At 41.2% G+C, this 25,063-nt stretch overlaps 1 protein-coding gene across 1 annotated transcript in view; it reads right to left on the bottom strand.

Annotated features, from left to right (window-relative positions):
• Positions 1–25,063, bottom strand: part of rapgef5a (Rap guanine nucleotide exchange factor (GEF) 5a) — a 45,538-nt gene that overhangs the window by 11,524 nt on the left and 8,951 nt on the right. Inside the window, exons 3-13 of the mRNA XM_068702554.1 lie at positions 23,822–23,928; positions 23,128–23,249; positions 22,070–22,247; positions 16,267–16,348; positions 16,097–16,145; positions 15,879–15,952; positions 12,190–12,378; positions 5,264–5,409; positions 4,243–4,343; positions 651–729; positions 339–483 (exon numbers count right to left, since the gene is read on the bottom strand). Of these exons, the coding sequence (XP_068558655.1) occupies positions 339–483; positions 651–729; positions 4,243–4,343; positions 5,264–5,409; positions 12,190–12,378; positions 15,879–15,952; positions 16,097–16,145; positions 16,267–16,348; positions 22,070–22,247; positions 23,128–23,249; positions 23,822–23,928 (1,272 nt within the window). The remainder of the gene's footprint in view (positions 1–338; positions 484–650; positions 730–4,242; positions 4,344–5,263; positions 5,410–12,189; positions 12,379–15,878; positions 15,953–16,096; positions 16,146–16,266; positions 16,349–22,069; positions 22,248–23,127; positions 23,250–23,821; positions 23,929–25,063) is intronic.

Below are 25,063 nucleotides of genomic sequence, written 5' to 3'. Positions count from 1 at the left end.
TTTCGTTTTGAAAGTAAAGGTTGTTTTTTTTTAAAGCAAAACTTTTTTTTTTTAAAGCAAAGGTTTTTGTTTTGCAACCAAAAATTGTAGTTTCATAAGCAAAACTAACAAATAATTTATTCTCAGTTTATATATTTTCACTTACAAACTTGATTTTTGATTGCAGTGCGAGAAATTTGCTTTCAAAACATATTTTTTTGTTTGCGTAATAAAGACACAAATCTACCTTCATACCACCACAGGATCAAACTCATTACATTGGTTAAATACAAGAGACAAGAGCGAAAAGAAAGATGAAAAACAAACGGATGTGGTGATGAAGGTGAGTAGTGCCGTACCTTCATGAAGCTCCTGACGTGCTCCTCTTCCTTCAGGAAGTCCTTGTAGAGCCTGCTCCAGTGGGAGACCAGCTGCAGTACTTTACGCTTCCTGAAGAGGGCGTCTTTGCCCTCCTCCTGGCCCCTGCAGCGGGCGCTGCTATAGGTGAGAGCGGTCAAGGTGACAACGAAGAACAGTGTGGAACAGTTTAAAAGGATTTGTGTGTGTGTGTGTGTGTGTGTGTGTGTGTGTGTGTGTGTGTGTGTGTGTGTGTGTGCGTGTGTGTGTGTGTGCGTGCATGTGTGTGTGTGTTTGTTTGCCAGTAAGGATATTGTCCGAGCAGAGCCTGACAGAGGTCATTGGTGGACATGAACACCAGGTAGGTCAACAGGAAGTCATCCAGCAGTGTTTCTGAAACAAAGGAAACACACCATCAGTCACTTCCAAGGCCTTGCAGAATCAAAATGTGAAAACACACACAAAAGTATGTTTTAGTCTCTCCCTTTGTCTCTCTCTTCACCTCTGATTCCTTCAGTCTACGTGAATGAATGTAGACTAATCAATGTGTCCTCTATGTGTCTGCCACATTACAAATAGACTTTAAACTGTAGTGACAATAAATAATTTATCAACAATGGATCAAATAACTATGTTTCATTTGAACGGGGCTGCTGATGGACAAAGTTAGCTAACAGCTGGTGAACACAGTGGAGCATTTAGCAGCTAAAGAGCCAGATATTTCCCTCAGGAGTTGGTAGAAAAAAAATCAGAGCTAACAGAAAATTGGTCTTACATTCATCACTCATAATGAATGTTAATGCTGCTCTGTGTCTGTTGGATGTGTAAATATGCAAATCTTTGCAAACGCATTTCACCATATCAACCTAAAAAGATGATATGTATTTTATGGTGACACCATTCCATCAAGTAAAAAGTCTTGTGCATAATTTCATACACATTTCCTGAAAACTCAGTCTGACATATTTAGTATCTTTGCAGACTTTGGGATCTCCACGAAAGTCAAAATAAGGTTCAGTGGGTTTCACCAAAATTAGGTTGCACAGCATGAGTTTGGAATTGAAGAGGTTAAATATTATTTAGTTATTGTGCCAAACACTGTTCATATTTTCCATCTACACCCACACAGTCATGATGAAGATTATCAGAGTTTTTTATAGTTTAAGACTAAAAAAAAAAATATAGTAAAATAAATTACTATTAGACCTATAAGATGCTTTCCCCGAAAAATATTAGCTTTGATTATTGACTACTTTGTCAAAAATATATAATAGAAAAACACTTTAGAAAGAAGAAAAAGTGTGTGTGTGTGTGTGTGTGTGTGTGTGTGTGTGTTTGTGTTTGTGTGTGCGAGAGAGAGACTCAGCAGGTGTTCAATGGGTAAGAACCGAATATAAACAGCCCTCGTGGCAGATGGGTAATGAGCCATTGTTGGTGTGAGGTAGCTGTGATGTGTGTGCATGTGTGTGTGTGTGTGTGTGTGCATGTGTGTGTGTATGTGTGTGTGGTGTCAAACTCTTTCTCTGGGCAAATGTGTGACCCAAATATGGCTCTGCCGGGCAGAGAGCAAAGAAATCAATTATAGAAGACTGAACGAAGGCTGCAGCATTAATATTTGATCAACTGTCTTTTCTTCAGAAATAAAAATAAAAAATCAACTTTTTTCAAGAACATTTTTTAGGCGGGCCTGAGTGAGTCAACCCTTTTGACTCACTTTCTGTAGAGCTCCTTGTGACCGGCTATCAATCTCTTTTCCCCTCTCTCTCTCTCTCTCTCTCTCTCTCTCTCTCTCTCTCTCTCTCTCTCTCCTCATTCACCCCCCTCTCCCTACATCCCCATTTTTCATTTGCTCCTTCTCGGCGGTTACATTTCCTCCCTCTACTACTCTCCTACACTCGCTCTCGCAGCTCTCTGAGATGATAAATATCCATTTTTATCTTCAACATATGCCCTCTGCGTTTGCCCGCTGGCACGCACAAAGTCAAACACATGCACTCATAGACGCAGCAGTACACACAGACACACACACAGCACCCTGATGAATAACTCATTCAGTTCTGACCTTGGGGTCTTTATCTCTTGTGAGAGAGAAAGGAAAAAGAGAGAAAATGTGTGTGTGCTGAACTCATCGCAGTTATCGGCTGCTGTGTTTTTTGTTGTGTGTGTGTTTTTTATGTGTACATGGGGAGGAGTGGTTGGGGTAATCTCTCTCTCTCTCTCGCTCTCTCTCTCTGTGTGTGGAAGCATGTTCGAGCCTGTTCAACATGCTGCACAGCTAAGCCCACTAAAACGGCACACTGATGCTCAGCACCACCCCAGAGGGCCTACACACACACACACACACACACACACACACACACACACACACACACACACACACACACACAAATAAGCACCCTCATGCTTATTCAGTGCACATATACCAAAAGATAGACACACAGATACAGAGACAAAGACAGCCAAACATGCACATACACTCTTGATCTACATCCCTGCTTCTGCCTCCTTAGAAAAAAAATGAAAAGTGCGGTGAATAAATATCAGGCAGTTCTCTACCACAAAGACCATCTCAGTTCTCTCTCTCTCTCTCTCTCTCTCTCTCCCTCCCTCCCTCCCTCTTTCTTCCTTTGCTTCCTGCAATTCAGTGAGATGGCTCCCTGTGGACTGCTGGGAACTGGTGGTGCTGAGGAGTTGATACATAAAGACGCCTCGTCTTAAAACAGATTTGTATAAAATACACGTTGGGACCCAGATGTCTCTGTGTGATAAAGGTATTACTTTACTGGACATGGGCTCCATGGTGATAGTGAATTTTGATGATCTAGTGGACAAAGATGTCAAGATTCATTGAGTAATGCAAGAAATCAGTTGTATTTCTTTCTTTTTAACTGAGCAGAAATGATTATTTTACTTTAACAGCATGAAAAGGACAAAAACCTGCACCAACTCACATCACTATTACAATCAAATAATTCCAAAACAATTAGCTGATTAACAATCAATTGTACGGTTGTATGCCTCCACTAGCCTTTCAAGTTGCAGTTTACATCCTTGTCTGTCATCACTTCATTATTTAATACTTGTTAATATTTGTGGGAAATTGTCATTATGGCCATAAATGTGTTTTGTGATTAACTTATGTATAAAAAATGATAACATTTTATAAAAATGAAAATGAATTAGTTGAAGCCCTACTTTAATGTGATCTTTGTGCTAACTCGCTGCTATAAAACAAATGACAAAACGTTTCCAGATAACTGCTGCACTGTCAGAGAACCCAGTAGCTGTAAGGTAGACTGTCACTTGAGGATTGTGAAAATGAGATATGACAGTTAACAGCCCACTGAAATTGTTTGCAGGAGGAATGCCTACAGCCCCTCGAGGGAATCGTTTCACAAACTCATTAGAGCATTTAACCTCTTAAATGTTCCTCATATTTACGGATTTATAGGCAATGACTTGGCTGACTGAATGCACACACACACACACACACACACACACACACACACACACACACACACACACACACACACACACACACACACACACACACAGCACGATCAAGGGGAAGTGCATACCGCCCAGGTTTGAACCCACTGTGTGGAAAATGAAAGAGATGGAGAAAAGTCCAGGCTGGGCTGTGTTGAAACTTGTTGTGTGGCAATGAAAATGAAATTCCATGGAATGCGAGGGCGGGGAGCTCTTTTGTTTTAAACAAACCTTTAGACCAACAACCGGGACAAATATCATGGCTTCTTTATTTATATGACCAAACTTTCCACTAACTATTGTTTCACTATAGTTATAGTCATTATCTATTAATAGATACATACACACACATTGTTCATACAGATGCCCTCTTACACATGTGTACACGTGTGTTCACACGTGTGTTGACAAACTTACCGCTCTCCCTGCTCTCTTGCGCCCCTCTTTGGTCGTCCAACTGCAGGTCACTTAGCAGATGCTCCAAGATCTTGAGCGGTGTCCCCGACACCACCACATACCTGTAAGATGAAGAGTTGCAACAATCTTCCTCACTAGAGCACCAAGAACGACCACTTCCACTCCTCCAACCTCCCTCCTTCCCTTCCTCCGCATCGTCGTCATCGATGTAGCGAAAATGGGGAACGTCAAATGTACAGATTTCTAAACTGCTACCATCTTCATCATCATCATTGCTATCCACGTCATCATCATCCTCCTCGTCTTCATCATATATGTCCTCCTCTGCCTCTGCAAGTGTAGCTAGCTCGGTAGACATCTTCATATCTAAACACTTCCAGATGATCTGCCCTCATCTAAGCCCTGCATACCCAGGAGGGTGCTCTCCTGTGGGGTAAACTGCCTTCCAGTCTGCCCCTGTCAGCTAAGAGCTCCGGAGATTAAACCCTCCCTCAGCTTGTAGCATTCGGAGGGGACTGATTGCTACTGAAGATGCTGAACACTGTATACACGCAGACACACCCACTTAACCTGCCTGTCACTGACACTCCCTGCATTGTGCCTTAGGTCTTGGCACAGACTGGCCCAAAAAACACACAAACACAGACACTGCACAAAGAACCGTACTTTGAGGAAAATCTTTTGCACAGGCACAAACACACAAATGGTCCTAAATGCACACACTGATTTGTGGAAGGAAGTAAACCAGTCTGGGTGTCATCTTTGTTTCCCTTTCAGCTGAAAACAAAAAAGCCATTCTCTTCTTCCTGCTCTGTGCCAGTAGCTAAAGCATACATTATCTATCGACACACACAATGTTGACAGCACTGCTGATGTTTTGCATGTACGTGCGAGAGTGTGTGGTTGCAACTTGAGATCACAAAGTATGAAAACTGAAAACAAGAGGGAGGAGTACTATGATTATGTTTTTGTTGCTACTGTTTGTTTGGAGGGCTCTTATTATGTAGGAAGAGGTACTGACCTCTTGTCGCAATCCTCCTCTCTGGATCCGCCCCCCGACGACGTGGGTGAGGGACGGTCCGACGGCGACGTCACTGATGATGTCACTCTCCGCAACACCAACACATCCCGTCCTCTCTCCTTCAGACAAACCCTTCCCACCGCCTCCTGAGAGAGAGAGAGAGAGAGAGAGAGAGAGAGAGAGAGAGAGCGAGAGAGAGAGACATATGCCACAAAGTGAGACAAGGACAAAACTGTTGGAAGGCGATTTAAGGGAGTGAAGACATTGGATGTTTTTTCTAACAGTAGATACTTTCAGCCTCGACAGGCAATACAATTAACGCGATGCATCATTAGTTAACCCTCATCAAAAGAGAGGCAACTGGGACCGCTATTACAGGCCTATTTATGTGTAATGGTTTCTGCGTATATGGTCGCCGAAATACCCGAAAGATATGTTTGTGGTATTCTAGAAACTTAAATTTGTTGTACCCCAAACAGCATTGACAAGTTTGAAGGTGCAATATAGAGGATTCTGAAAATGAATATAGCAGCAAAAAACTGTTGTCTATGTAAAGACAGTGGAGTCTATCTGAGCAGAGAATGTAGTTGCTCTCCCTCTGCGGGTGTTGTTACACAAGCTTTTCACGCATGGTTGACAACGCTGGGCCAGCCACGCTTGCTTTTAGTGCATGTTAGTGCATGTGAGCATGTGAGGGCAAGCACCTAAAAGCACCTTTGCTGTTCAATACATAGCGTACTATCTTGGTCACAATTCTATTATTATTATTATTGACCAAGTTTAAGGGATCATAATAGGAAAAATGTTTTTTGTATAATGCATTTGAGAAAAAAGAAAAAAGAAATCAGCCAATACATTGTATCAAATCATTTTTGATACAAACGCACACACATGCAGCACACACCCAATCGCTCACCAGTCCACACATGTAGGCACCGATTCTGTTGCCAACATCACAGGCGAGTATTGCAATTCCTGCCTTCAGAAGCAATGCTATTGTGAAATAAATAATAATGGGACCACCGAGGAATGGAGGCTGACACTCAAAATGATGTCCAAAAGTGAACGGCAACTTGATCTGTGACTCAGGCAGCACACACACACACACACACACACACACACAGTAGAACAGGGCTCCAGATGGACAAAGGAGCACAATGAGAAACAGCCCGAGGAGAGGAGAGAAAAAGGAGAGGAGAGAAGGAGATCAAAGGCAGAAGACATCAGGAGCAATAGGAGAGATAAAGAAGCGGCGTCTCTCCTCCAGCTGCTCGCTGCAGTCTCTGTCGCAGCCAGAGAGGATTGAGCAGCAATCACAAGTGACACAGAGAGCTTTCTATGCAGGGCTGTCGCACTGGGTCTGCCTTTAATAAACACACTACAGATACATAACGTAAGACTTCACACGGTTGGGTTTAGTCCTGCATCAACATTTCAATTCCACAATTACATTACATAGCTTGTGCCGACACGAACAAGCGACACACAAACATGCACGCTCTGTAGATCTGTGATCGTCTGATGAAAGGAGTTGTCTGATCTTGAGAGACAGCAGGTGAGGTCTTACTTGGGTCAGACAAAACAATTTGCCCAAAGTGCTCTGTGAGTGTGTGTGTGTGTGTGTGTGTGTGTGTGTGTGTGTGTGTGTGTTATAATACAGATGTTTAATGCACTGAGATCCCTGAATCCTCTCCCTCAGGTGTGTGTGTGTCACATTTTGTCCCACAACATTCATCTGATTAAATACAATATGATTTAAACGTATTTCTTCATTAGAGTTGTGCCAAACCACTCGGGCTCATACATGTTTATTTAACAAATTCCATATCTACAGTATTTTAAAATAAGTAATTTGGAACTTTGTTTTTTACATATAGCTCTTTGAAGTAAATGTGTGACTTTGGGCTACATATATGAAGTCAGGCTTTAGCTCCATGTTAACTGTCCATGTTTACATTAAAGCTAAAGGATAATGATGATATAAAACTAGCAACTGTAACACAGAATATTATTTTTACACGTTGGCTAATGGCTACAATGATTCATTGTCGGGGACTTTAGATAGTTCATAGGTTAAAAAGAACTCTCCCACTACTGCAGAGCCTCTATCTTTGCTGAGCAATAGAAACAAAGACAACTGGAGGTGTTGAAAGCAGCACAACATCTTGTTAAGAGCATCTTAAACTTTGGTAAGAAAACAGGAGCTTCTTTTAAGTTGCATATTGCAATGAACCCACCCGAGGACAAAGTGTACTTTTAAAGACTCATTGCCATTTCACAATGCAACATGCTGAAAATAAATGTCCTCAAGAATTAGAAAAACAGAGATGCATACAGCTGATAAATAAGGCAGTGGCAGCTGATGGAAAGAGATCTGACACTGCAAGCAATTATATTACAATTTGGGCTGGCACCCAGACCGCACCCACAGTGGCCCAGATGTGAGATCAAGATTATAAGAGTGGTCTAAAAGGGACATGCCATTAGACCACACAATCAAGGGTTCAAATATAAACCTGGATCCTTTATCACAAGTCTCCCCCTTTATGTCTTCTGACCTTATGTCTTCCTGTCTCTCTACACCATCAACGATACCCTAAAAGAAAGGTAGAGAGAGATTATGTAACTAATCACAACTACTATAATAAAGAAAGGAGAAGAAAATGTTGGGGTGTTCCTGATACAGTAGCAAATTGTTGACACTCTTTTTTACACTTTTTTACTCAGATGCCAAGAAAAACAACTTTGAGCCAAGAACGGAGGAAGGCAACACACATACACATGCTGGACATCAAAGGCTGTCCAGAAAATGCACCAAAACAAAACATTCTAACTTACACATTCTCACTCTGCAAACTGTAGGTGCATTATCACACACACACACGCACACACACACACACACACACACACACACACACACACACAAATAATATGTAGTAGAGTTGAGTGCAAACAGCAGCTCCTAGGATCAACATTAACTTAGCCTGAGAAAGAATGCAAGCCATGAAAAGTAAAAATATACAAAGAAGACACTTGAGAGGAGGGGTCAGCAAGTTATGCAACACAGAAAGAAAGAGAGAACAAGAAAAGAAAACAAGATGAAAGGCAAGAGACTGAGACAGAAAGTGAGAGACAGGGAGGAGTGTTGGGAAAAGTGAGAAGTACAAAAGCAGTGTGAGAGAGATGTTGTTTGAATTCAATGGGTTTCAGCCAAATGGGCCAATATCCATCAGCTGGGAAGTCAATTAATTATGTCTAAGAAAAGGAGAATCTTGCAAGAACTGATTGATTAGTTTCTTTAGCCTCAGCCAACAATGGTAGTATGTCAGGCTTTGGCTTAAAGACAAAACAAGTACATGAAATTGTCCATTATGTGGTACAGCCTATAATGGTTTAAAACTATGGGGCACAGGTTGAGTGGACTTAACCTCTAGAGACAGAATTTCAGGATGTCCAAAGCCACTTCCAAACAGCTGTACGACAAAACTGTCATACCAATGTACAAACCTCCATAACTGTCAGTTCTTGAGGCCGTCACTTGTTCTCAGCTAACAGGTGTGTCTGTCCCCTTCCTTCCAGTTCTTCCCATCCCTTCCTTTAATTCAACCATCTGTACTTCCACCTCGTCTACACCCTTCCCTCCTTACTGTCTCCTTTTTCTGTTTTCTCACCTCTCTCTCTCTCTCTCTCTCTCTCTCTCTCTCTCTCTCTCTCTCTCTCTCTCTCTCTCTCTCTCTCTCTCTCTCTCCGCATGGTCCGACTTTATGCTCTAGAGGTTTGAGATTTGGGGAGAAAAAATAGAGTCCAGAGGACAGGACATGCACTTGCTGTGCCCCTTACGGGTCATGAACTGCATACACATCTCTCACACACACACACACACACACACACACACACACACACACACACACACACACACACACACACTATGACGTACTGTACAGAGGAAAGGTGGACCTCACGGAAAACCTAAAGGAAGCACTCTCTGTTCCCTTTGTGTTCCTGTGTGTTCCTGTGTGTGTGTGTGTGTGTGTGTGTGTGTGTGTGTTGATAGTGACCATGGCGTATCTGTGTTGTGATAGCTTGGGGTCTGAGTCCTGAAAATAATTGATAAGAATATGAAAACACAATGCTTTTCGGTCAGTAGCAGTAATCTCCACAACGATTAGAAAGTAACACAAGAAACCAGACAACCCTGCCTGTGTGTGTGTGTGTGTGTGTGTGTGTGTGTGTGTGTGTGTGTGTGTGTGTGTGTGTGTGTCATGCATGCTGTGACCTTGTATAATCCCATGTGCGGGTTGACTTCCTGTAAACTCTGATGACTGAATCAAATGAATATGAATGCAAGTCCGAAGTGACTAGAAGGCAGAGGTGCACCCGATGCACTGTACCGACACAGGAGTTATATCACTATGGAAACAGCCCACACCAGTTTGTCAGAGCATGTCTGTCATGGAAAAAAAAAGAAGACTAAAAAAAAAAAGAAACCATGACAACCCAGTAAAAGGAGATTAGTCTTTGTGGTGAATCCAGCTAGTTGATTGGTTTTGGTTTCGGCCACATTTTGCTGTCCGAGCTGGACAATGACCATGTTAAAATGATAATCACACATCCTCTTTCATCTGTGGTGCACTACTGAAAAACATCATTCCTACGCACACCCTTAGATGTTATCATGGATCAGATAAGAGCCTCTTATTGAGCCCAGCAGCCTGCTACAATCATTTGATTAATTTCTTTTTACACTTTTATTGTAACCACTGGCACCCTCTGTGAATGTAAGTGCTGCTTAATGCAACATGATTGTTAAATTATACGACAGCCGAACATTAACGATATGTTAAATATGATGAATAGATAAGATCAGGAGAATGAAGCGGTAAGAATACTGATTTCTTTTTAAAGGATAGATGGATAGTGCATCTTCTGTATCTCTTATATGACCACTCAGCACCTGATGATGTTATTCCATACTTTCTAATGTTTAAATATTTGCAAATATACTGTAATACTATAACTTTCATTTGCCTTCCCCTACTTCTGATAATTAGTATTAGTGTGCGGAGGTGCACATATAATCATCTTATCTAAGAGAATTTTCTTTTTAAGAGAATTTTTGGAAACAGAAATGGTAATTTGATGACAACCCGACGACTTCTGCAAGCTCTGCTGATGCTGTTTCTATAAGAAAAATATATAAGAAGCATCGATTTAGTCTACCTGAGAATCTCTCTTTAAATAAAGTTGAAGAAAACTCCTCACTCTACAACAACCTTGTAGACCTACAGTCACCTTTTAATCATTTTAATCAGCTTGTCCCAGGATTCTTTGAAGCTCTCTTTGAATCATTTCTATATTTAAACCCCCAAAATACTACAATTTGTCATGCATAATTTCATACACAATTTCCTGCAATTTGGCACAAAATATTTATGTTGGGAAACGTCATGATCGGGACAATCATCTAAGCCACAAACCATAATGATTGAGCAGTAAATATCAATGTAAGTACACTTAGGAGCCTTAAATGAAAAATAATATTATAATACTCTTATCCCCAAAGTCTTATCCCGATAACTTCTATCCTTGTGTAACTTCCATCATTTCGAGAGGCCTTGAAATTACACTACATATATTATTAAAGGAGGCAAATTGTTTTACAAATTAAAAGGCTCAGTCTGTGGTGTTTGATGAGAACTCTAGTTAAACCCATTACTGCTTTAACAATACTATAAATATTTATCTGTAGTTTCAAACAGAAGCAATGCTGTTATAAAATTTAAAATGTTTCTACTTTCTTTTATACAAGCAACAAAAGTGGAATCATATGCACTCTGGAAAATCCCCAAGGCTGGGTTTCAGTCAAACTCGCCAAGCTGATGAGACACTGTGTGTATGTATGTATATGTGTGTGTGTGTGTGTATATATATATATATGTGTGTGTGTGTGTGTGTGTGTGTGTGTGTGTGTGTGTGTGTGTGTGTGTGTGTGTGTGTGTGTGTGTGTGTGTGTGTGTGTGTGTGTGTGTGTGTGTATATATATATATATACATATATATATGTGTGTGTGTGTGTGTGTGTGTATGTATGTATATGTGTGTGTGTATATATATATATATATATATATATATATGTGTGTGTGTGTGTGTGTGTGTGTGGTAGATTTCATCATGATGTAGGGGGAAATCTGACTGCATTCGCTTCATTTCCTGCCCTCAGGTGCACTGTAGAGCAGGATTATACAGTACAACGCTTCTCTAACACCCCACTCATTATGTGCACCCACTGACTCAGCCTGCCACAGCGGCAGCAGTGCATGAGCACACACACACACACACACACACACACAAGCTCCCACACATGATTAGAAGCTCTAACCAGCCAACTCACACACACACACACACACACACACATGTGAACACAGACACACCGTACTTTACAGACTGTAAAAAGGGTATGGGATCACATTGCACTAAGCCATTATTAACACCCACATTAGACAAGCTAGAGAGCCGGTGGTTATTTAATCTAAAGTGATATGAATGCAACGATATCTTCAGTTTGCGTGCCTGTGTGGGTGCATGTCAGTGCAGTACAGTACAGAACAGTACAGAAGTAAGCAGACATGATATAAATGTGTGTACTTGTGTGTCTGTCCTTTAGATTGACAGCAACACAAATCAGGATGGTACTGATCCAAGATTTACTCACATGATCCCTGACCCTGAACACATGAGTAACTCAGACCTGAAGGGTGTCCGTGTGCTTAAAAAGTGACGACAATAATGACGGCATTTCCCACACGATGACGCGCATTGCTCTCTACTCACGCTAACCATATAGCCACATCTTTGACCAACGACTTCGCAGAACAACATCAGTCCTTTGGAGGAAAAAAACGATGCTATTAATGACTCCCTACTCACCGCCTGGTTCCTGTCAGGCAGCCGGTAGTTGTGGTTCTGCAGCAGCCGACAGCCGTCCTTGGCCAGCCGCTGAACGGCCTCCAGCCCCAGCCGGCTGGTCAGCTCCTCGCGGCCACACACGGTCCCCATTCCTCCCCCGCCGCCACCGCCACCGCTGCCGCCATCCCGCAGTGCACACACCCCGCTCAGCTGCAACACAGGTGGCATGAACACATATCTCAACCCGCAGTCCCACGACATGGTGGAGACGGTCACAAAGTGTTTGTGGGATGGAGGTCAAGAAAGTTTAGTGTTTTTGTTCCAAGGGAGACCGAAAGCAGTTTTTTAATCCAAAAACTTGCAACAAGTTTTTCCTTTGCCCCTTTATGCCCATGTGAGGAGAATGAGATGAAATGATAATCCTGTCTGTCTTGTTCTCTCTCTAATTCTTCCTGATCTCTTATTCCTTTTATCTATTACAGTCTGTAATTCCCTTTATCTGTTGCACTTCTCTCTTTGTCTCAGTCTGACTGCTCCGTGTCAGAGGATCTGGCGGAGAAAGAGAGAGTGTGTGATTAGTAGCATAAGTGGGCGGGAGTGTGTGTGTGTGTGTGTGTGTGTGTGTGTGTGTGTGTGTGGGAAAAGTGTGTGCTGGGGGTATGTGTGTGTGTGTGGTGCCTATCTGTCTCCTCCCCTCTATAGTTGGGACTTGTTTTAACCATCCGACCGATGTAGATAGGAAGTGTGTAAATGTGATTATCTAACAATGATGTCTTTTTGAGCAGCAGTCACTAAAATCTAAAGACACGAAGAGAAAGAAAGACAGAAAAAATGAAACAGAAAGAGACCACATTCCATCAAAAGAGCTGCAGGACAACGTATAAACTAATGGCTTTGTCCTCGAAGTGAAAGAAAACATGTGTGTGTGTGTGTGTGCTCCCTAAGGTGTTGCTAGTAGGATGGTTATCACCAGTGGCGGCCAGCCTGATCTGTTTATTTTCCTTGGAGAAGGGAGAATGAGTTGTATTTCATTTGGTTCAGAGTTAACCCTTCCTGTGAGCTCAACTATCCCACGGTGCCTTGCTCTAACAGAGGGTAACACACACACACACACACACACACACACAAACAACATGATAGCATACTCCCACGCATTTTGTTTACGAGGAAAACTCTTATCTGCTAGAATAGCTGCGTACACACACACACACACACACACACAATATCAGAGCCACAGCCCCCTGTCCCTTGCTGCTTCCTGTTAACCTGTGTTCAACTTCCTGTCCAAGATAAACCTGTCTGTGTCCAAGTGTTTTTATTGTGCGTCTGTCTCCGTCTATCTCCCTTTCTCTTCCATTGTATCCTTAATTTTTCTTTGGTCCCTTGTGTTTGACATCTATGATAAGCTAAAACCTGCAGCAGGCGCATAGATAACTGAAACTAAAGTGGTAATTGTGTGTGGTTTATGGTCCTCCTTCTCATTTTGTCAAATAAACTAAAACAATACTCATGTTACCACTATGATCTGCAGTGGTTCACAAACACCGCAAAAGGTTCATTGCAGGATACATCTTATGGCCCATGATGTTCTAAACAGTGCTTCATAGCTGATGGTGTAGCAATCCCTCCTCCCCTCCGCTGTCTTTACATACCAGGTCTTTATTTGTTGGAGCAGCTTGTTTCTGAGGCGTGAAATCCACATGTAAATATATATAATTGCCTGTATTATTGGGAATTGACATTTAATTAATTTGAATCATGCATTCCATTTGTAACTGACCGAGAGAGAGATAGAGAGAACAACACTGTCTTTGACTGTGTTTTAATGCAGCTGAATTCACAATACAGTTGCTCTCATTCACAAAATGAGAATATCATTTGGTCTTGGCTCATAAGTAGTCAAATATGTTAACCAGCAGTCATTCCCAAGCTGCTGACAGAATCACTATTGCCTGATTATGACATCGACAGCCAAAATAAACAAAAATACAGGTTCATGACAACAGCTGTGCTGTGATGTCAGCTGTATTGACATTTAAAAAGGAATGATCATTGCTGTCGTGCTCATGTACAGCCACAAAGTAACTGTTACCATATCTAAATAAGCTGCAAACGCATTCCAATATAACTCGTAAAACATACAGAAATGTCAGCAAAATTACTCTAAACTGCAGCACTCTGACTATTCCCAACACAACCAAGACATAATCCAGCTCTAGCTAGAAGAAAATATTTTTTCTCGGCTAAATAAAGACAATTGCAACACTTCAGGCACTATAATCATTAAAAAAAACTATAATTTCATAGCAGAAAATCACTCTTCAGCTGCACTCCGAAGTTGTTCTGTATATGTAATTGTGTTTTAACAGACTCTTTTTCTCCTCATCTCTGGTGTAATCAGTGAATGAATTATTGATGGAGAAAAAGAGGTTTCCGCTGTAAAGACATGGGACCAGAGAGCAAACAGGCCTTCCTCTGCACTCCGTTCTGACCCCATTTTCTACATTCAGCCACCTCATGGAGGCACACACACACACGTGCACTCAGTGACCTTTACCAGAGAGCAAGGTAGTCAGAACAAGCCAATTATGATCTGTTATTAAAGATGTCCCAAGCCAATCTGTGTTGGAGATGAGATGCGTCGGTCACTTTGAGTCTGGTCCCTTTCCAGTCCTTTGTTTATAGCAATCTGGTTACGTTGGCTGTCAAAAGGCTTCACTGTGCCCCATTAAATCACAACCTTTTCCAAATGGCATGCCCTCAACTTGGAGAAGCAGACAGGAGTTACCGCACATGAGCAAAGCAATGTGCAACTGTCCACTGGGAACAGAAGAAAAATGTGTTTCAGCCACCTAAAAGAAAGGCCCACCTAAAACAATCAATATCACTTTAAATGGTCGCTATATTTAGAATATTTGACTTTACTCTGCCGTTTCCAATGGGGAACTGAAGCCGTTGTGTTCATTAATGCTCTCGCCAAAGCCACCAGACACAATTGAAAAAAAATTGTAATTTGTAAAGTTATGTTTGTTAAGTGGAGTCTGGTGGTTTTGGTGAAAGCATAGATAAAAGTGTCAGTTCCCCGTGGGAAACATAGACTGTATAGCTGTTTCAAGGCAAGGTAAACCGGCTCTTCTAAATATAGAGTACACTTAAACCTGGTATGGATTTTTTTTAGGTTGGCCTTTGTTTTAGGTGGCTAAAATACATTTTGCTGACGTCCCTTCCCACAACAGTTCATTGCTTTGCTGCTGTGCCGGTACTCTGGTCTGCTTCTCCAAACTGGAGGGGTGCTGACTGCCGGCGTCTACTGTAGTAATACACTGACTATGGATAAGTACCTCATAAAACACCACCTCAAAAGACTCAAACTATCCCTTTAACAACTCCAAACATTACTATATCCACTGATATTGTACAAAACTATAAGCTATATTTAATACTTGCCGAGATATCGGGAATATCTCTGTGCTAAATTGGATTAGCTTTACTAACTCTATTGTAGGCCTAAAAAGATTATGCACTGTCCAGATTACCCAGGAAAATCTGAATATTGGATTAGATTGAAAATTAACTGAAGGATCAGGGTTGTGGGCAAAATTAAATTACATTATGAAGACGTTATTTAGTATATGGTAAGTTGGAGTGTGTTTCTATGTGTGTGCGTTCGTGCACGCGCATGCGGGCGTGCGTGTGTGCGTGTGTGTTACCGGGCTGCTCTCTTCGCTGGGTGTCTGAGGTTCCTGTTGGCTCGTCTCCGTCGTCTCAGAGTCCTGCTCTGACACTGCAACCAACCACAAGCAGAATCAAGTTATTTATGACAGATCTTCACACTTATTATGCTACATTGTCACTCCATGTTCTCTTAATGAAAAACACACCACCAACAACTTATGAAAGCACACACTCAGTTTAGATGTATACTTACAAGCTTTGCGAGTCTTTCGGGCAAGAGCAGCAGCCAACTCACTTTGTACCTGTTGGGGAGAAAAAAAAGGTGTCAAATGACAATATGCAGAAATGTAAAAACTATAAATGATCAATTAAACAGCAATATGATGCTGTATCTACCAATCTTCAGACACACATTCTACTGACCGTAGAAGTGAGCCTCTCAAGAGCTTTCATCTGGAGAATCTCACTGCAGATGTCCCTGTTGCCTTCAGAGTCCTCCTCTGACCTTGGATAGACACACACACACACACACACACACACACACACACACACACACACACACACACACACACACACACACACACACACACACAGCTTTACTGACATGTACATTATTCTGATCAAACACCCTCTAGAGAAATAGGTTTCCTGCAGGGCTTTGGTCCTCTCTACGCTGCCCCCTGGTATACCTAGAAAAGAACAACAGCCTACAAACATCTATTTATCAGCTGGATGTTGTTACCTGAATCTACAGTCAAATTGACTTAAAATTGGATGGAAGCCGCTTTTATATTTCCACCCTTTGTCTGAGAAAGAACACTTTACATCAAAACAAAAGAGATCTTACAGTGGCATCCCAGTGGTTGCTTACTGGTTTCTCAGAAACCAAACCAGTTGTAAATCTGACCGCTAAATGAATTAAAAGAAGATTAGGCAGATATATGTCGATAAATTATTGATACATTTTGTACTAAGCATCTTTAATGTAATGCAACATAATTAGACCTGAAATATTTAGTAAAATATTAAAACTTGAATTACTTGTTTACATAATTTAATAAGTACATGGTTCCAACTTATCAAAATGTGAAGATTTGCAGTTTTTCTCCAATTTACATCGTTATAAAAAAATTTGTGTTTCGAACCGTTAGTCTGACAAAAAAAAAAACGTAACTTGGTTTTCGGGAAATGCGATTTTCGAACATTTTATGTAATTAATTGAAAGCCTAATCAACAGATCTATTGTTGCAGCTTTAAACATGATAAATACTGCATATGAGTATATTTTCTGTGTGAATATATTGCTATTTGGCAGAGTGGTATCTGCCTGCTTTATTTTCTCCATGTCTTTCTAGTTCTTCACTGCTCGCATGTCTTTGTATGGCGCATCTTTCTCTGCAACCCCCTTCTCTCTTTCATGTGGTTTCATTTAAAATAGCTTCCAGACACACCCTTCTATTGATGTTAGTGAGGTTGTGTGTGTGTGTGTGTGTGTGTGTGTGAGTGTGTCAATGCGCCGGCTGTGCATGCATGTGTTCAGAATGCATGTAGATATGTAACTTGTGTTGAGGATTTTTGTTTATTCAAGCCTGAGTATCTGTGAATACATTTGTGTATGACTTCATCTGTGTGTGTATGTGTGTGTGTGTGTGTGTGTGTGTGTGTGTGTGTGTGTGTGTGTGTGTGTGTGTGTGTGTGTGTGCGCGTTGTATAAACAGGTGGCTGTTTTGGGGTAAACTCTGTGTTATTCCCACAGCAATAATACAAGGTTCTAGAGTTTGTCTTCAACAGCGGCAGACTGCACCCGAGGGCCCCTCATCTAATATGTTCTCTTACAAAACCACTGTTTGGATTGGTCTCCCACACACTGCCTCACCCCCACACAACACACACACGCTATTTCTCAAGCATGCACACACACACACACACACACACACACACACACACACACACATTCATACACATCAATTTGCATACAATTTGGATTTTATCAACAGATCCCAGTGGCACTAGTAATAGTTGTGAAGGAAAGAAGATGAAGCACTGCGGACTGTGTGTATGTGTGTGTGTGTGTGTGTGTGTGTGTGTGTGTGTGTGTGTGTGTGTGTGTGTGTGTGTGTGTGTGTGTTTCACTGTAATCTGATAAGGGAATGATAGATGCAGAAGCGGGGGAGATGGTGATAACATGTAGCCCACAGCCTGACACTTCAGCTATCGGCTCTGACACGGACAGAGAGAGACGGAGGCAGGTAGCCCAATAGATGCCTTAGAGGAGTGTGAAAATAACAGGTTTTTACTGTCACAATAAAAGCGGTTTGCTGCTTGTGCTTTCCTTTCAGGATGAAAAAGACTCCAATCTCAGTACTGATGCTCAAACATCTCACAGAGGGCAAATTATCAAGTTGTCAATGCAATTTAATGCTGGGGATTTTTTATCTTTTGTTGTCCATTAGTGGGTTGTGAGATGGACAAAGTCTATTCTCATCATGCTACAGTTATTCTCATCTGGGTCATTAGGTTTCTTTGGCCGCCGTTCGTTTAGCAATTTGGTGACTCACCATGAGCCTGAATATACCAGAGCTGGAGGAGAGGCACAGTGGGAGGTGTGTCACCAATCATTAAGCAGCGCAGAACAGTATTGAAAGAGAATTATTGTGATCAGTGCCTACAAAAGGCTGCTAGTTGGAGTCATGTTCTATGATTTACCAGAACAGATCCCATTTAAACCAACCTATTTTTGAATTAGATTCCTTAAGCAAGAAAAAAAGTACACACTCTAAACTATCTACAGTAAATGCACATGTGGTTGTGATCCGAATTAAAAGCTTATACTTATGCAAGTATTTCAAATGCAGGAAAACTGGCAACCTAATTGCTATATCATATGCAGTGGGGTGGTGTTAATGTAGGGGACAAAGTACAAAGATTTGTGCATCAAATATTCAGTAATAGCGCTGCCAGAAAATTTGTATTTGTGACACTGTATTTCAAGTTGTTGTTGTAGTGCATTGCATAACATCACTAAGTAGAAGCACCTAATATTTAGCTTAAATAATAGTTTTTATACAGGGTGACAAATATTAGACATTCCCAGTATACTCTGAACATATTGTTTTCAACGTTTTTGTTACAGGGCAACTGTATTGGATTACATTATACTATACAGCTGCTCATATTACTGTGTCCCTCCCTTGTGTTTTGTGTGAATACAGAAGTTGTGTGCAACTGATATCCTGTACAGAAAAGGGTTGAAATCAGTGCATTGAGTTTAGTGTGCTGGATAGTGATCAGTTCACGCTCTGACAATCTAAACTTGACATGGACTTAACTTTAAATGAACAAATGTGGGGACTTTTGCTGCAGGGGCCAGTGTGCAGGACATCTTTTCATAACTGTAATGCCCTCTCCTTACACAGCTCTTCTAAAAAGCACTATATATGCAAGTTTTGCCCTTACTGTAATGTGAGACACAGAGGAAGAGAGACAATGAGAGAGAGAGACTTTCTTGCCAATAAAGCTCAGTAGATTGAAACAGAATTGCATTCAGATGGAGACAGGGAGGGAGGGAGAGAGACAGAGAGAGAGAGAGAGAGAGAGAGAGAGAGAGAGAGAGAGAGAGAGAGAGAGAGAGAGAGAGAGAGAGAGAGAGAGAGAGAGACAGTTTTTTATACTATATATGAGACTCAGTTAAAATAACAGATAACTTTCAAGATTTAGAAGACCATGAGACTCTTGCAGGGAACAATGAACAATAAACTAATCAACTTTAATGACCACATTGTGCCTGCTGGTAGCAAAATTCAATTCTTCAGACACAGCAGTCCGTTGAGACACGCTGGCAGTGTTGACACAAACTGAATAATGACACTCACACAGGAACATCTTCTACACATGATGCAGAGGAGATAACCCATTTAATTAGTAGCGCGTTGTTGTTGTTAGGCTTCACTAACGTAGAAATCACCGGCAGGAGGCCTAACAGTCAGCTATGTTGCCCTATCAAGTCATCAGTATCAATTTAATGCTTGCCTCATTAGATTAAACTACAGCAAGAGACAGGGAGCCAAAACTCATGAGCAGCATGAGCATCAGTTACACGCTGCATTTAAAATCGTGATGCAGCACCTTCAAAAATAGTGCATTTCTCCTGATTTGAAATTTGTTGACGACACAGGTTGAGAACATGCATGCTTTCTTTGAAGTTAAGAAGAACTCTGACTAGAAAACATACACCATATCTGAGGCATTTCTAAAAGCATTGGTTAAAATGTTTCATTTCATTATTAGCTCAGCCGTAAGCTTTGCTTTCAGGTGGTTAAACAAACATTTGTTCGCCTGGTCAGGTTTAGACGGTGCACACTGCCAGGATTTTATTTAAATTACTGCATTTTATTAGCCCTCTGGTCCTTTTCTCTCCTTTTTTACAATTTCAACAACAGGAATCAAGACTCAGCGTTAACCAATGGATTATTGTGTTAACCAATGCATCTTTAAAGTCTCTTGAAAGCAATAGTTATAGTGGAATACATCAGGTGTTCCCCCCAAAGCTACAACTATTCTCCTTTACGCCAACAAGAGAGTGAGAGACAAAGACGGGGGGAGGGTGTGAGACAAGAGGATGCCTGCACAGAAATGGTGTGCCAGTCAAAGAGAGACACAGACAGCAGCGGGGTCAAAGTGACAGACGAGTGAGAATGTTGAACGCATAATATCATCTGTGTCTAATCTGAAAAAATGAAAAAACAGCACTTTTTCTGATGTTGTTTCGAGTAAAAACCTACAAAATATTTTCATATTTCATACGACTAAGAATACATGAAAAACACAACATGATACATTTATGCAGAGTCCACAGGTTTGTAAATTACATTCTGGTCTGTTTTTCAGCTTTCTGCTGTCACACCAGAGAACTACAAGTAAAAGCCAGAGGGGGGGAGGGGACCTAAAATGCAAATAACCACCATGTCTTCCACCCATTCCTCTGCACGCTGTGGAAACACTTGGGTGGAGTGCCTCTAACTATGCATGGCTTGCACTATATAGAAAGTAGTAACATAGAGGTACGTACAGAATGTTACATGAGATTCATATTAGTAAGTATGACATTCAATTCCCCTCGCTGTCGTGCGATTCCGTCTCCCTGGTGTCTGCAAATACGCTTTTTGAAGTTGACACACAGATGAATGTGTTGACGTGTGCTCTTGTATATATATGTATATATATATATATATATATATATATATATATATATATATATATATATATATATATATATATATTGTTACCCGTCTCCCTCTCTTTCTCTTTCCCTGAGTGACAGATTGAGTTCAGTGGCAGCCTCAGCAGGAATCCCACACACAGGAGCAGAAAAGCTGGGAACCCTAGCTGACACCACTGTGTGTGTGTGTGTGTGTGTGTGTGTGTGTGTGTGTGTGTGTGTGTGTGTGTGTGTGTGTGTGTGTATCACATCATGAGTCAGATTTTGTGCATTAGATTGAGGATTTAAAACACTGAATAGAGATTAAGTTTCGAGCTGGGATTTGGGGATGATCTTTGGAGAGAGTGTGTATGTGTGAGCGTACATTACGTTGCACAACAGAAATGCACTTGCGAGCGTGCTCGCCCACACTTCCACCAAATCAAACCCTGCGACTTGTCACTTTTCATGTTGAAACATCAGACAGACAAATGACCTCAATCATATATCGAAATGGGAACACTGTCACTTCCACTTTGATATTTTATCAGAGCAACTAGCTTCCACTTCAGGTCAATGGAGATCGTCCAGTAAGTTTCAACAGAGTCACGTTCACCAGCAACTATGCTCAACATTCTGCAACAGTTTAACATGTTGGCTCTAATAACAGGGGCCCAGTAACAAAAGTGGAAACTACTAACTTGGCATTACAACAGATGAATATAACTAATAATATCCATCGGTATGTTCATCCACTAGAGCCGTCACTATTTATTGAAAATTCAAACAACCAATCAAACTTGGGAAAATATTGAATATTCAACATGTGTTGTTGTTCTCTTTGTTAAAACAAAATGATGGAAATATATTTATAATATTTTCATTCTCTAATATTTATATAAATATTCATATTACTGTGTATGCTTGTAGTTGAGGATGGATTATTTAATCAAAACTAAGTGTTGATTCAAACTTAATTTTTTTTTTTTACCATCCATAACTTGCAATTAGACTTTATTGGACACTTACGGGCTGTTGGCCCCGCCTCCAGAGCGAAACTGGATGTACGGGGCGAGTTGAAGGAGGAGCCTAACCGCCTCTGACCACTCCCCCTCATTGGAGCGAAAGTCACAGGAGGCGGAGTCACACTCCTCAAAGCTGAACTGGTAATAAGAGTTGGAATCTGAAAACATCACCCGCTGGTCCACTGGAGAAAGAATAGACACAGAAAAAAAAGTGAGAAGTAGCAGCTTCCTACATTCCTCTTATCATTTTCACAGTGATAATGTGTGAATACTTTAACAAACGTGGTGTTCATCCTATAATAATACCTGATGAAGGTATATAAAAAGATCATTACAGTGGCATTTCTTCACTTATAAGTGGAGAATGATGCACGAGTGGTATTGTTTGTACAAATATACACATATGTACACAGTTTTTCAAGAAGTTAGAATATATCATTCACATTCAAATCAAATAACTTCAAGTCTTCAAGTTGAAGTCTTCATTTTTTAAAGAAAAATGAACCGGCATTGAATAGTATGCCCTCTTTACAATGATGTGTCATCCATAGCATACTGAATGTACCTTCGACACAACACAGGGTAAACGCAAAATGAATATTATAAACAATTAACTTTCTTCTTTATCAGCTCTACTGAATACAGACATACGGATCATATCCATAGATTCAGTTTATCACAAGCTTTAGTGTGTAAATATTAGCTGTTAACATGGTGTTTGGTGAATAATGAAAGAGGATGTCTAGGGTTATTATTGGGGAGCTTGGATACATTTAAAGTACCTTATGGAAAGTTAAGCAGGTGAATGACGCAGTGAACTCATCTCTTTATCATGCCTGAAATGACCCGGTGAACTGGTTCATCGTTTGTCTTTTTACAGCGTGTGTAGATTGTAGCCGATGTCACTGGAAGGTGACTATACATTTTGAAGCGTACTGCAACCTCTAGTCGTGTGTGTGTGTGTGTGTTTGTCAATATGAGTGAGTGTGTGTGTGTGTGTGTGTGTGTGTGTGTGTGTGTGTGTGTGTGTGTGTGTGTATTTGAGTGTAGTTGTGTTTTTACCAGACAGCAGGACTCCCAGCTCCAGCAGCACCTGCCAGACGCGCACAGCAGTGGTCCGGCAGCGCACGTACACACACTGCTCACACAGCCACTGCACCAGCTCCACGCCCACGTAGCTGCGCCTGTTAAAATACACACACACACACACACACACACACACACACACACACACATTTCCAGCACACAAGCACAGTATTATGATAAACATACACACACACACACTTCTTCCCTCAGCACAAAGCTTGTCTTTTCTTATTTAATCAATATCCATTGATTATTCATTAGTTCTCTCTAAGCCTTTTCCTCTGAATACATTGAATACTTTCCGTCTGCTTCCCCCAAGGATAAACTCCTTGTGTATGTGCGCGTGTGTGTGTCTGTGTGTGTGTACGTGCAATGACTGTTAAGAGTACCTATTTATATTTGTGTCCAGATGTTCACATGGTCTTTGCATGCATCTGTATTCATTGTATGTGTACTATATTGCATGAGAGTGCATGTATTCCCGGAGCATCTTGTGCTCTGCTGTAAAGCGTCTACGTCACGCTTTGCTCGTCTTACTGCATAAACAACTTGACTGGCCAATCGGGACAGGGCTCAACAGTGACTGGTGAGTCAGTGTGTACATGCTTAGCCAGACACATCGATTGATCTCTGCACACAGACCGACACACAAACACAGAGACAAGTGTACCGTATGATTCTGGCCAGGTGTATCTTGTCTTTAGCCGGGTATGGTCCATGAGAGAGGAAGGCATTCCTCACAGCCCGACCAGCACATGGAAAACTCTGGGAACATGACTGACACACACAGAGAACACTCAAAATTAACAAATGCGAATAAAATGACAAAACTTGTATCCCAACATTATTTTGCACATGGACGTGAGACTGCAGAGGGCTAGTGTGGCTACATGCTGTCATTGACGGGCTCGCAAGGACAGCTCCATCTCTTTCCCCCTGAGGATTTAAACACTGACTTTGTCTACATGCCCTGCAAGAATCTCGCTATTGACGCTATGGTAAATAAGACCGTATTTAAATGAAGCTGATTACGTGAGCCGCTTGTTCTGTTACATTCATATTCACGGTTGACATATGTGACAGACGAGGCTCCATGCACATCATGTTTCAACACGAGAGACTCCCCCATGGAAGCAGATTTTGCAGATGACTGCACTGAAAGTCATTATATACTTATATAACTTTTATATTAGGAGAGTAGGGCATGTCATAAATGGTCCAAGTATCCCATGGGGACCTTTAGTAGTTTGTAATGCTTGTGGAGGCCGTCAGTGACCGTAGTTTGTTTACTCCGCTTCCTTTTGACACTTCCCTGTCGAGAATTATGGAGGCTGCGTTGGCAATTATATATAAAAGTTTGAACAGCATTCTGGGTGCAAACTCAGGCGGCTGATCTTGCTCCACAGCATGGAGATCAACATTTGCACGAATGATAATGTCAGTGAATTTGAGTACAATACAAAAATTGCTTGTCCCTATGCAGTAACATAGACGTGGGGGGTAATTTCTAAAGGACATGGGGTCCCCTGGTAATATCGTAGTCATGCGCAAATACAGTTGAAGGGTGGGTTTCTATTTTTGTTTTGCTCATGCAAAAGGAAGCACCTGCAACCCCTAAAGCACATGGTTGACACAATACACATTTTTGCAGCTGATTTTGCACTTTTCCTGACGGTTTATAACATAATGTATCAAGAGACACTGTGTTGTGGTAAGAAACATTAACTGTAAACATAACAACTGGGTTTGTCTTCAAGAAAAACTCAACAGGGAACATTTAAGTTATGTTGAGGTACTGATTAGTCATCGTCATATTCAGAGTATCGCAGTCTATGCTCACTGCAGTATTGGACAGACACAATTTACAATTTCCTTCATTTCATTTTTACATTTAAGCTTGCTGGACAGGTGC

Source organism: Cebidichthys violaceus, unplaced genomic scaffold, assembly GCF_023349555.1.
Source record: "Cebidichthys violaceus isolate CVI_PGR_0920_01 unplaced genomic scaffold, fCebVio1.0.p SCAF_85, whole genome shotgun sequence".
Classification (NCBI taxonomy): Eukaryota; Metazoa; Chordata; class Actinopteri; order Perciformes; family Stichaeidae; genus Cebidichthys; species Cebidichthys violaceus.
The sequence above is the reverse complement of the archived record's forward strand: the minus strand, read 5'-3'. Positions and strand labels throughout refer to the sequence as shown.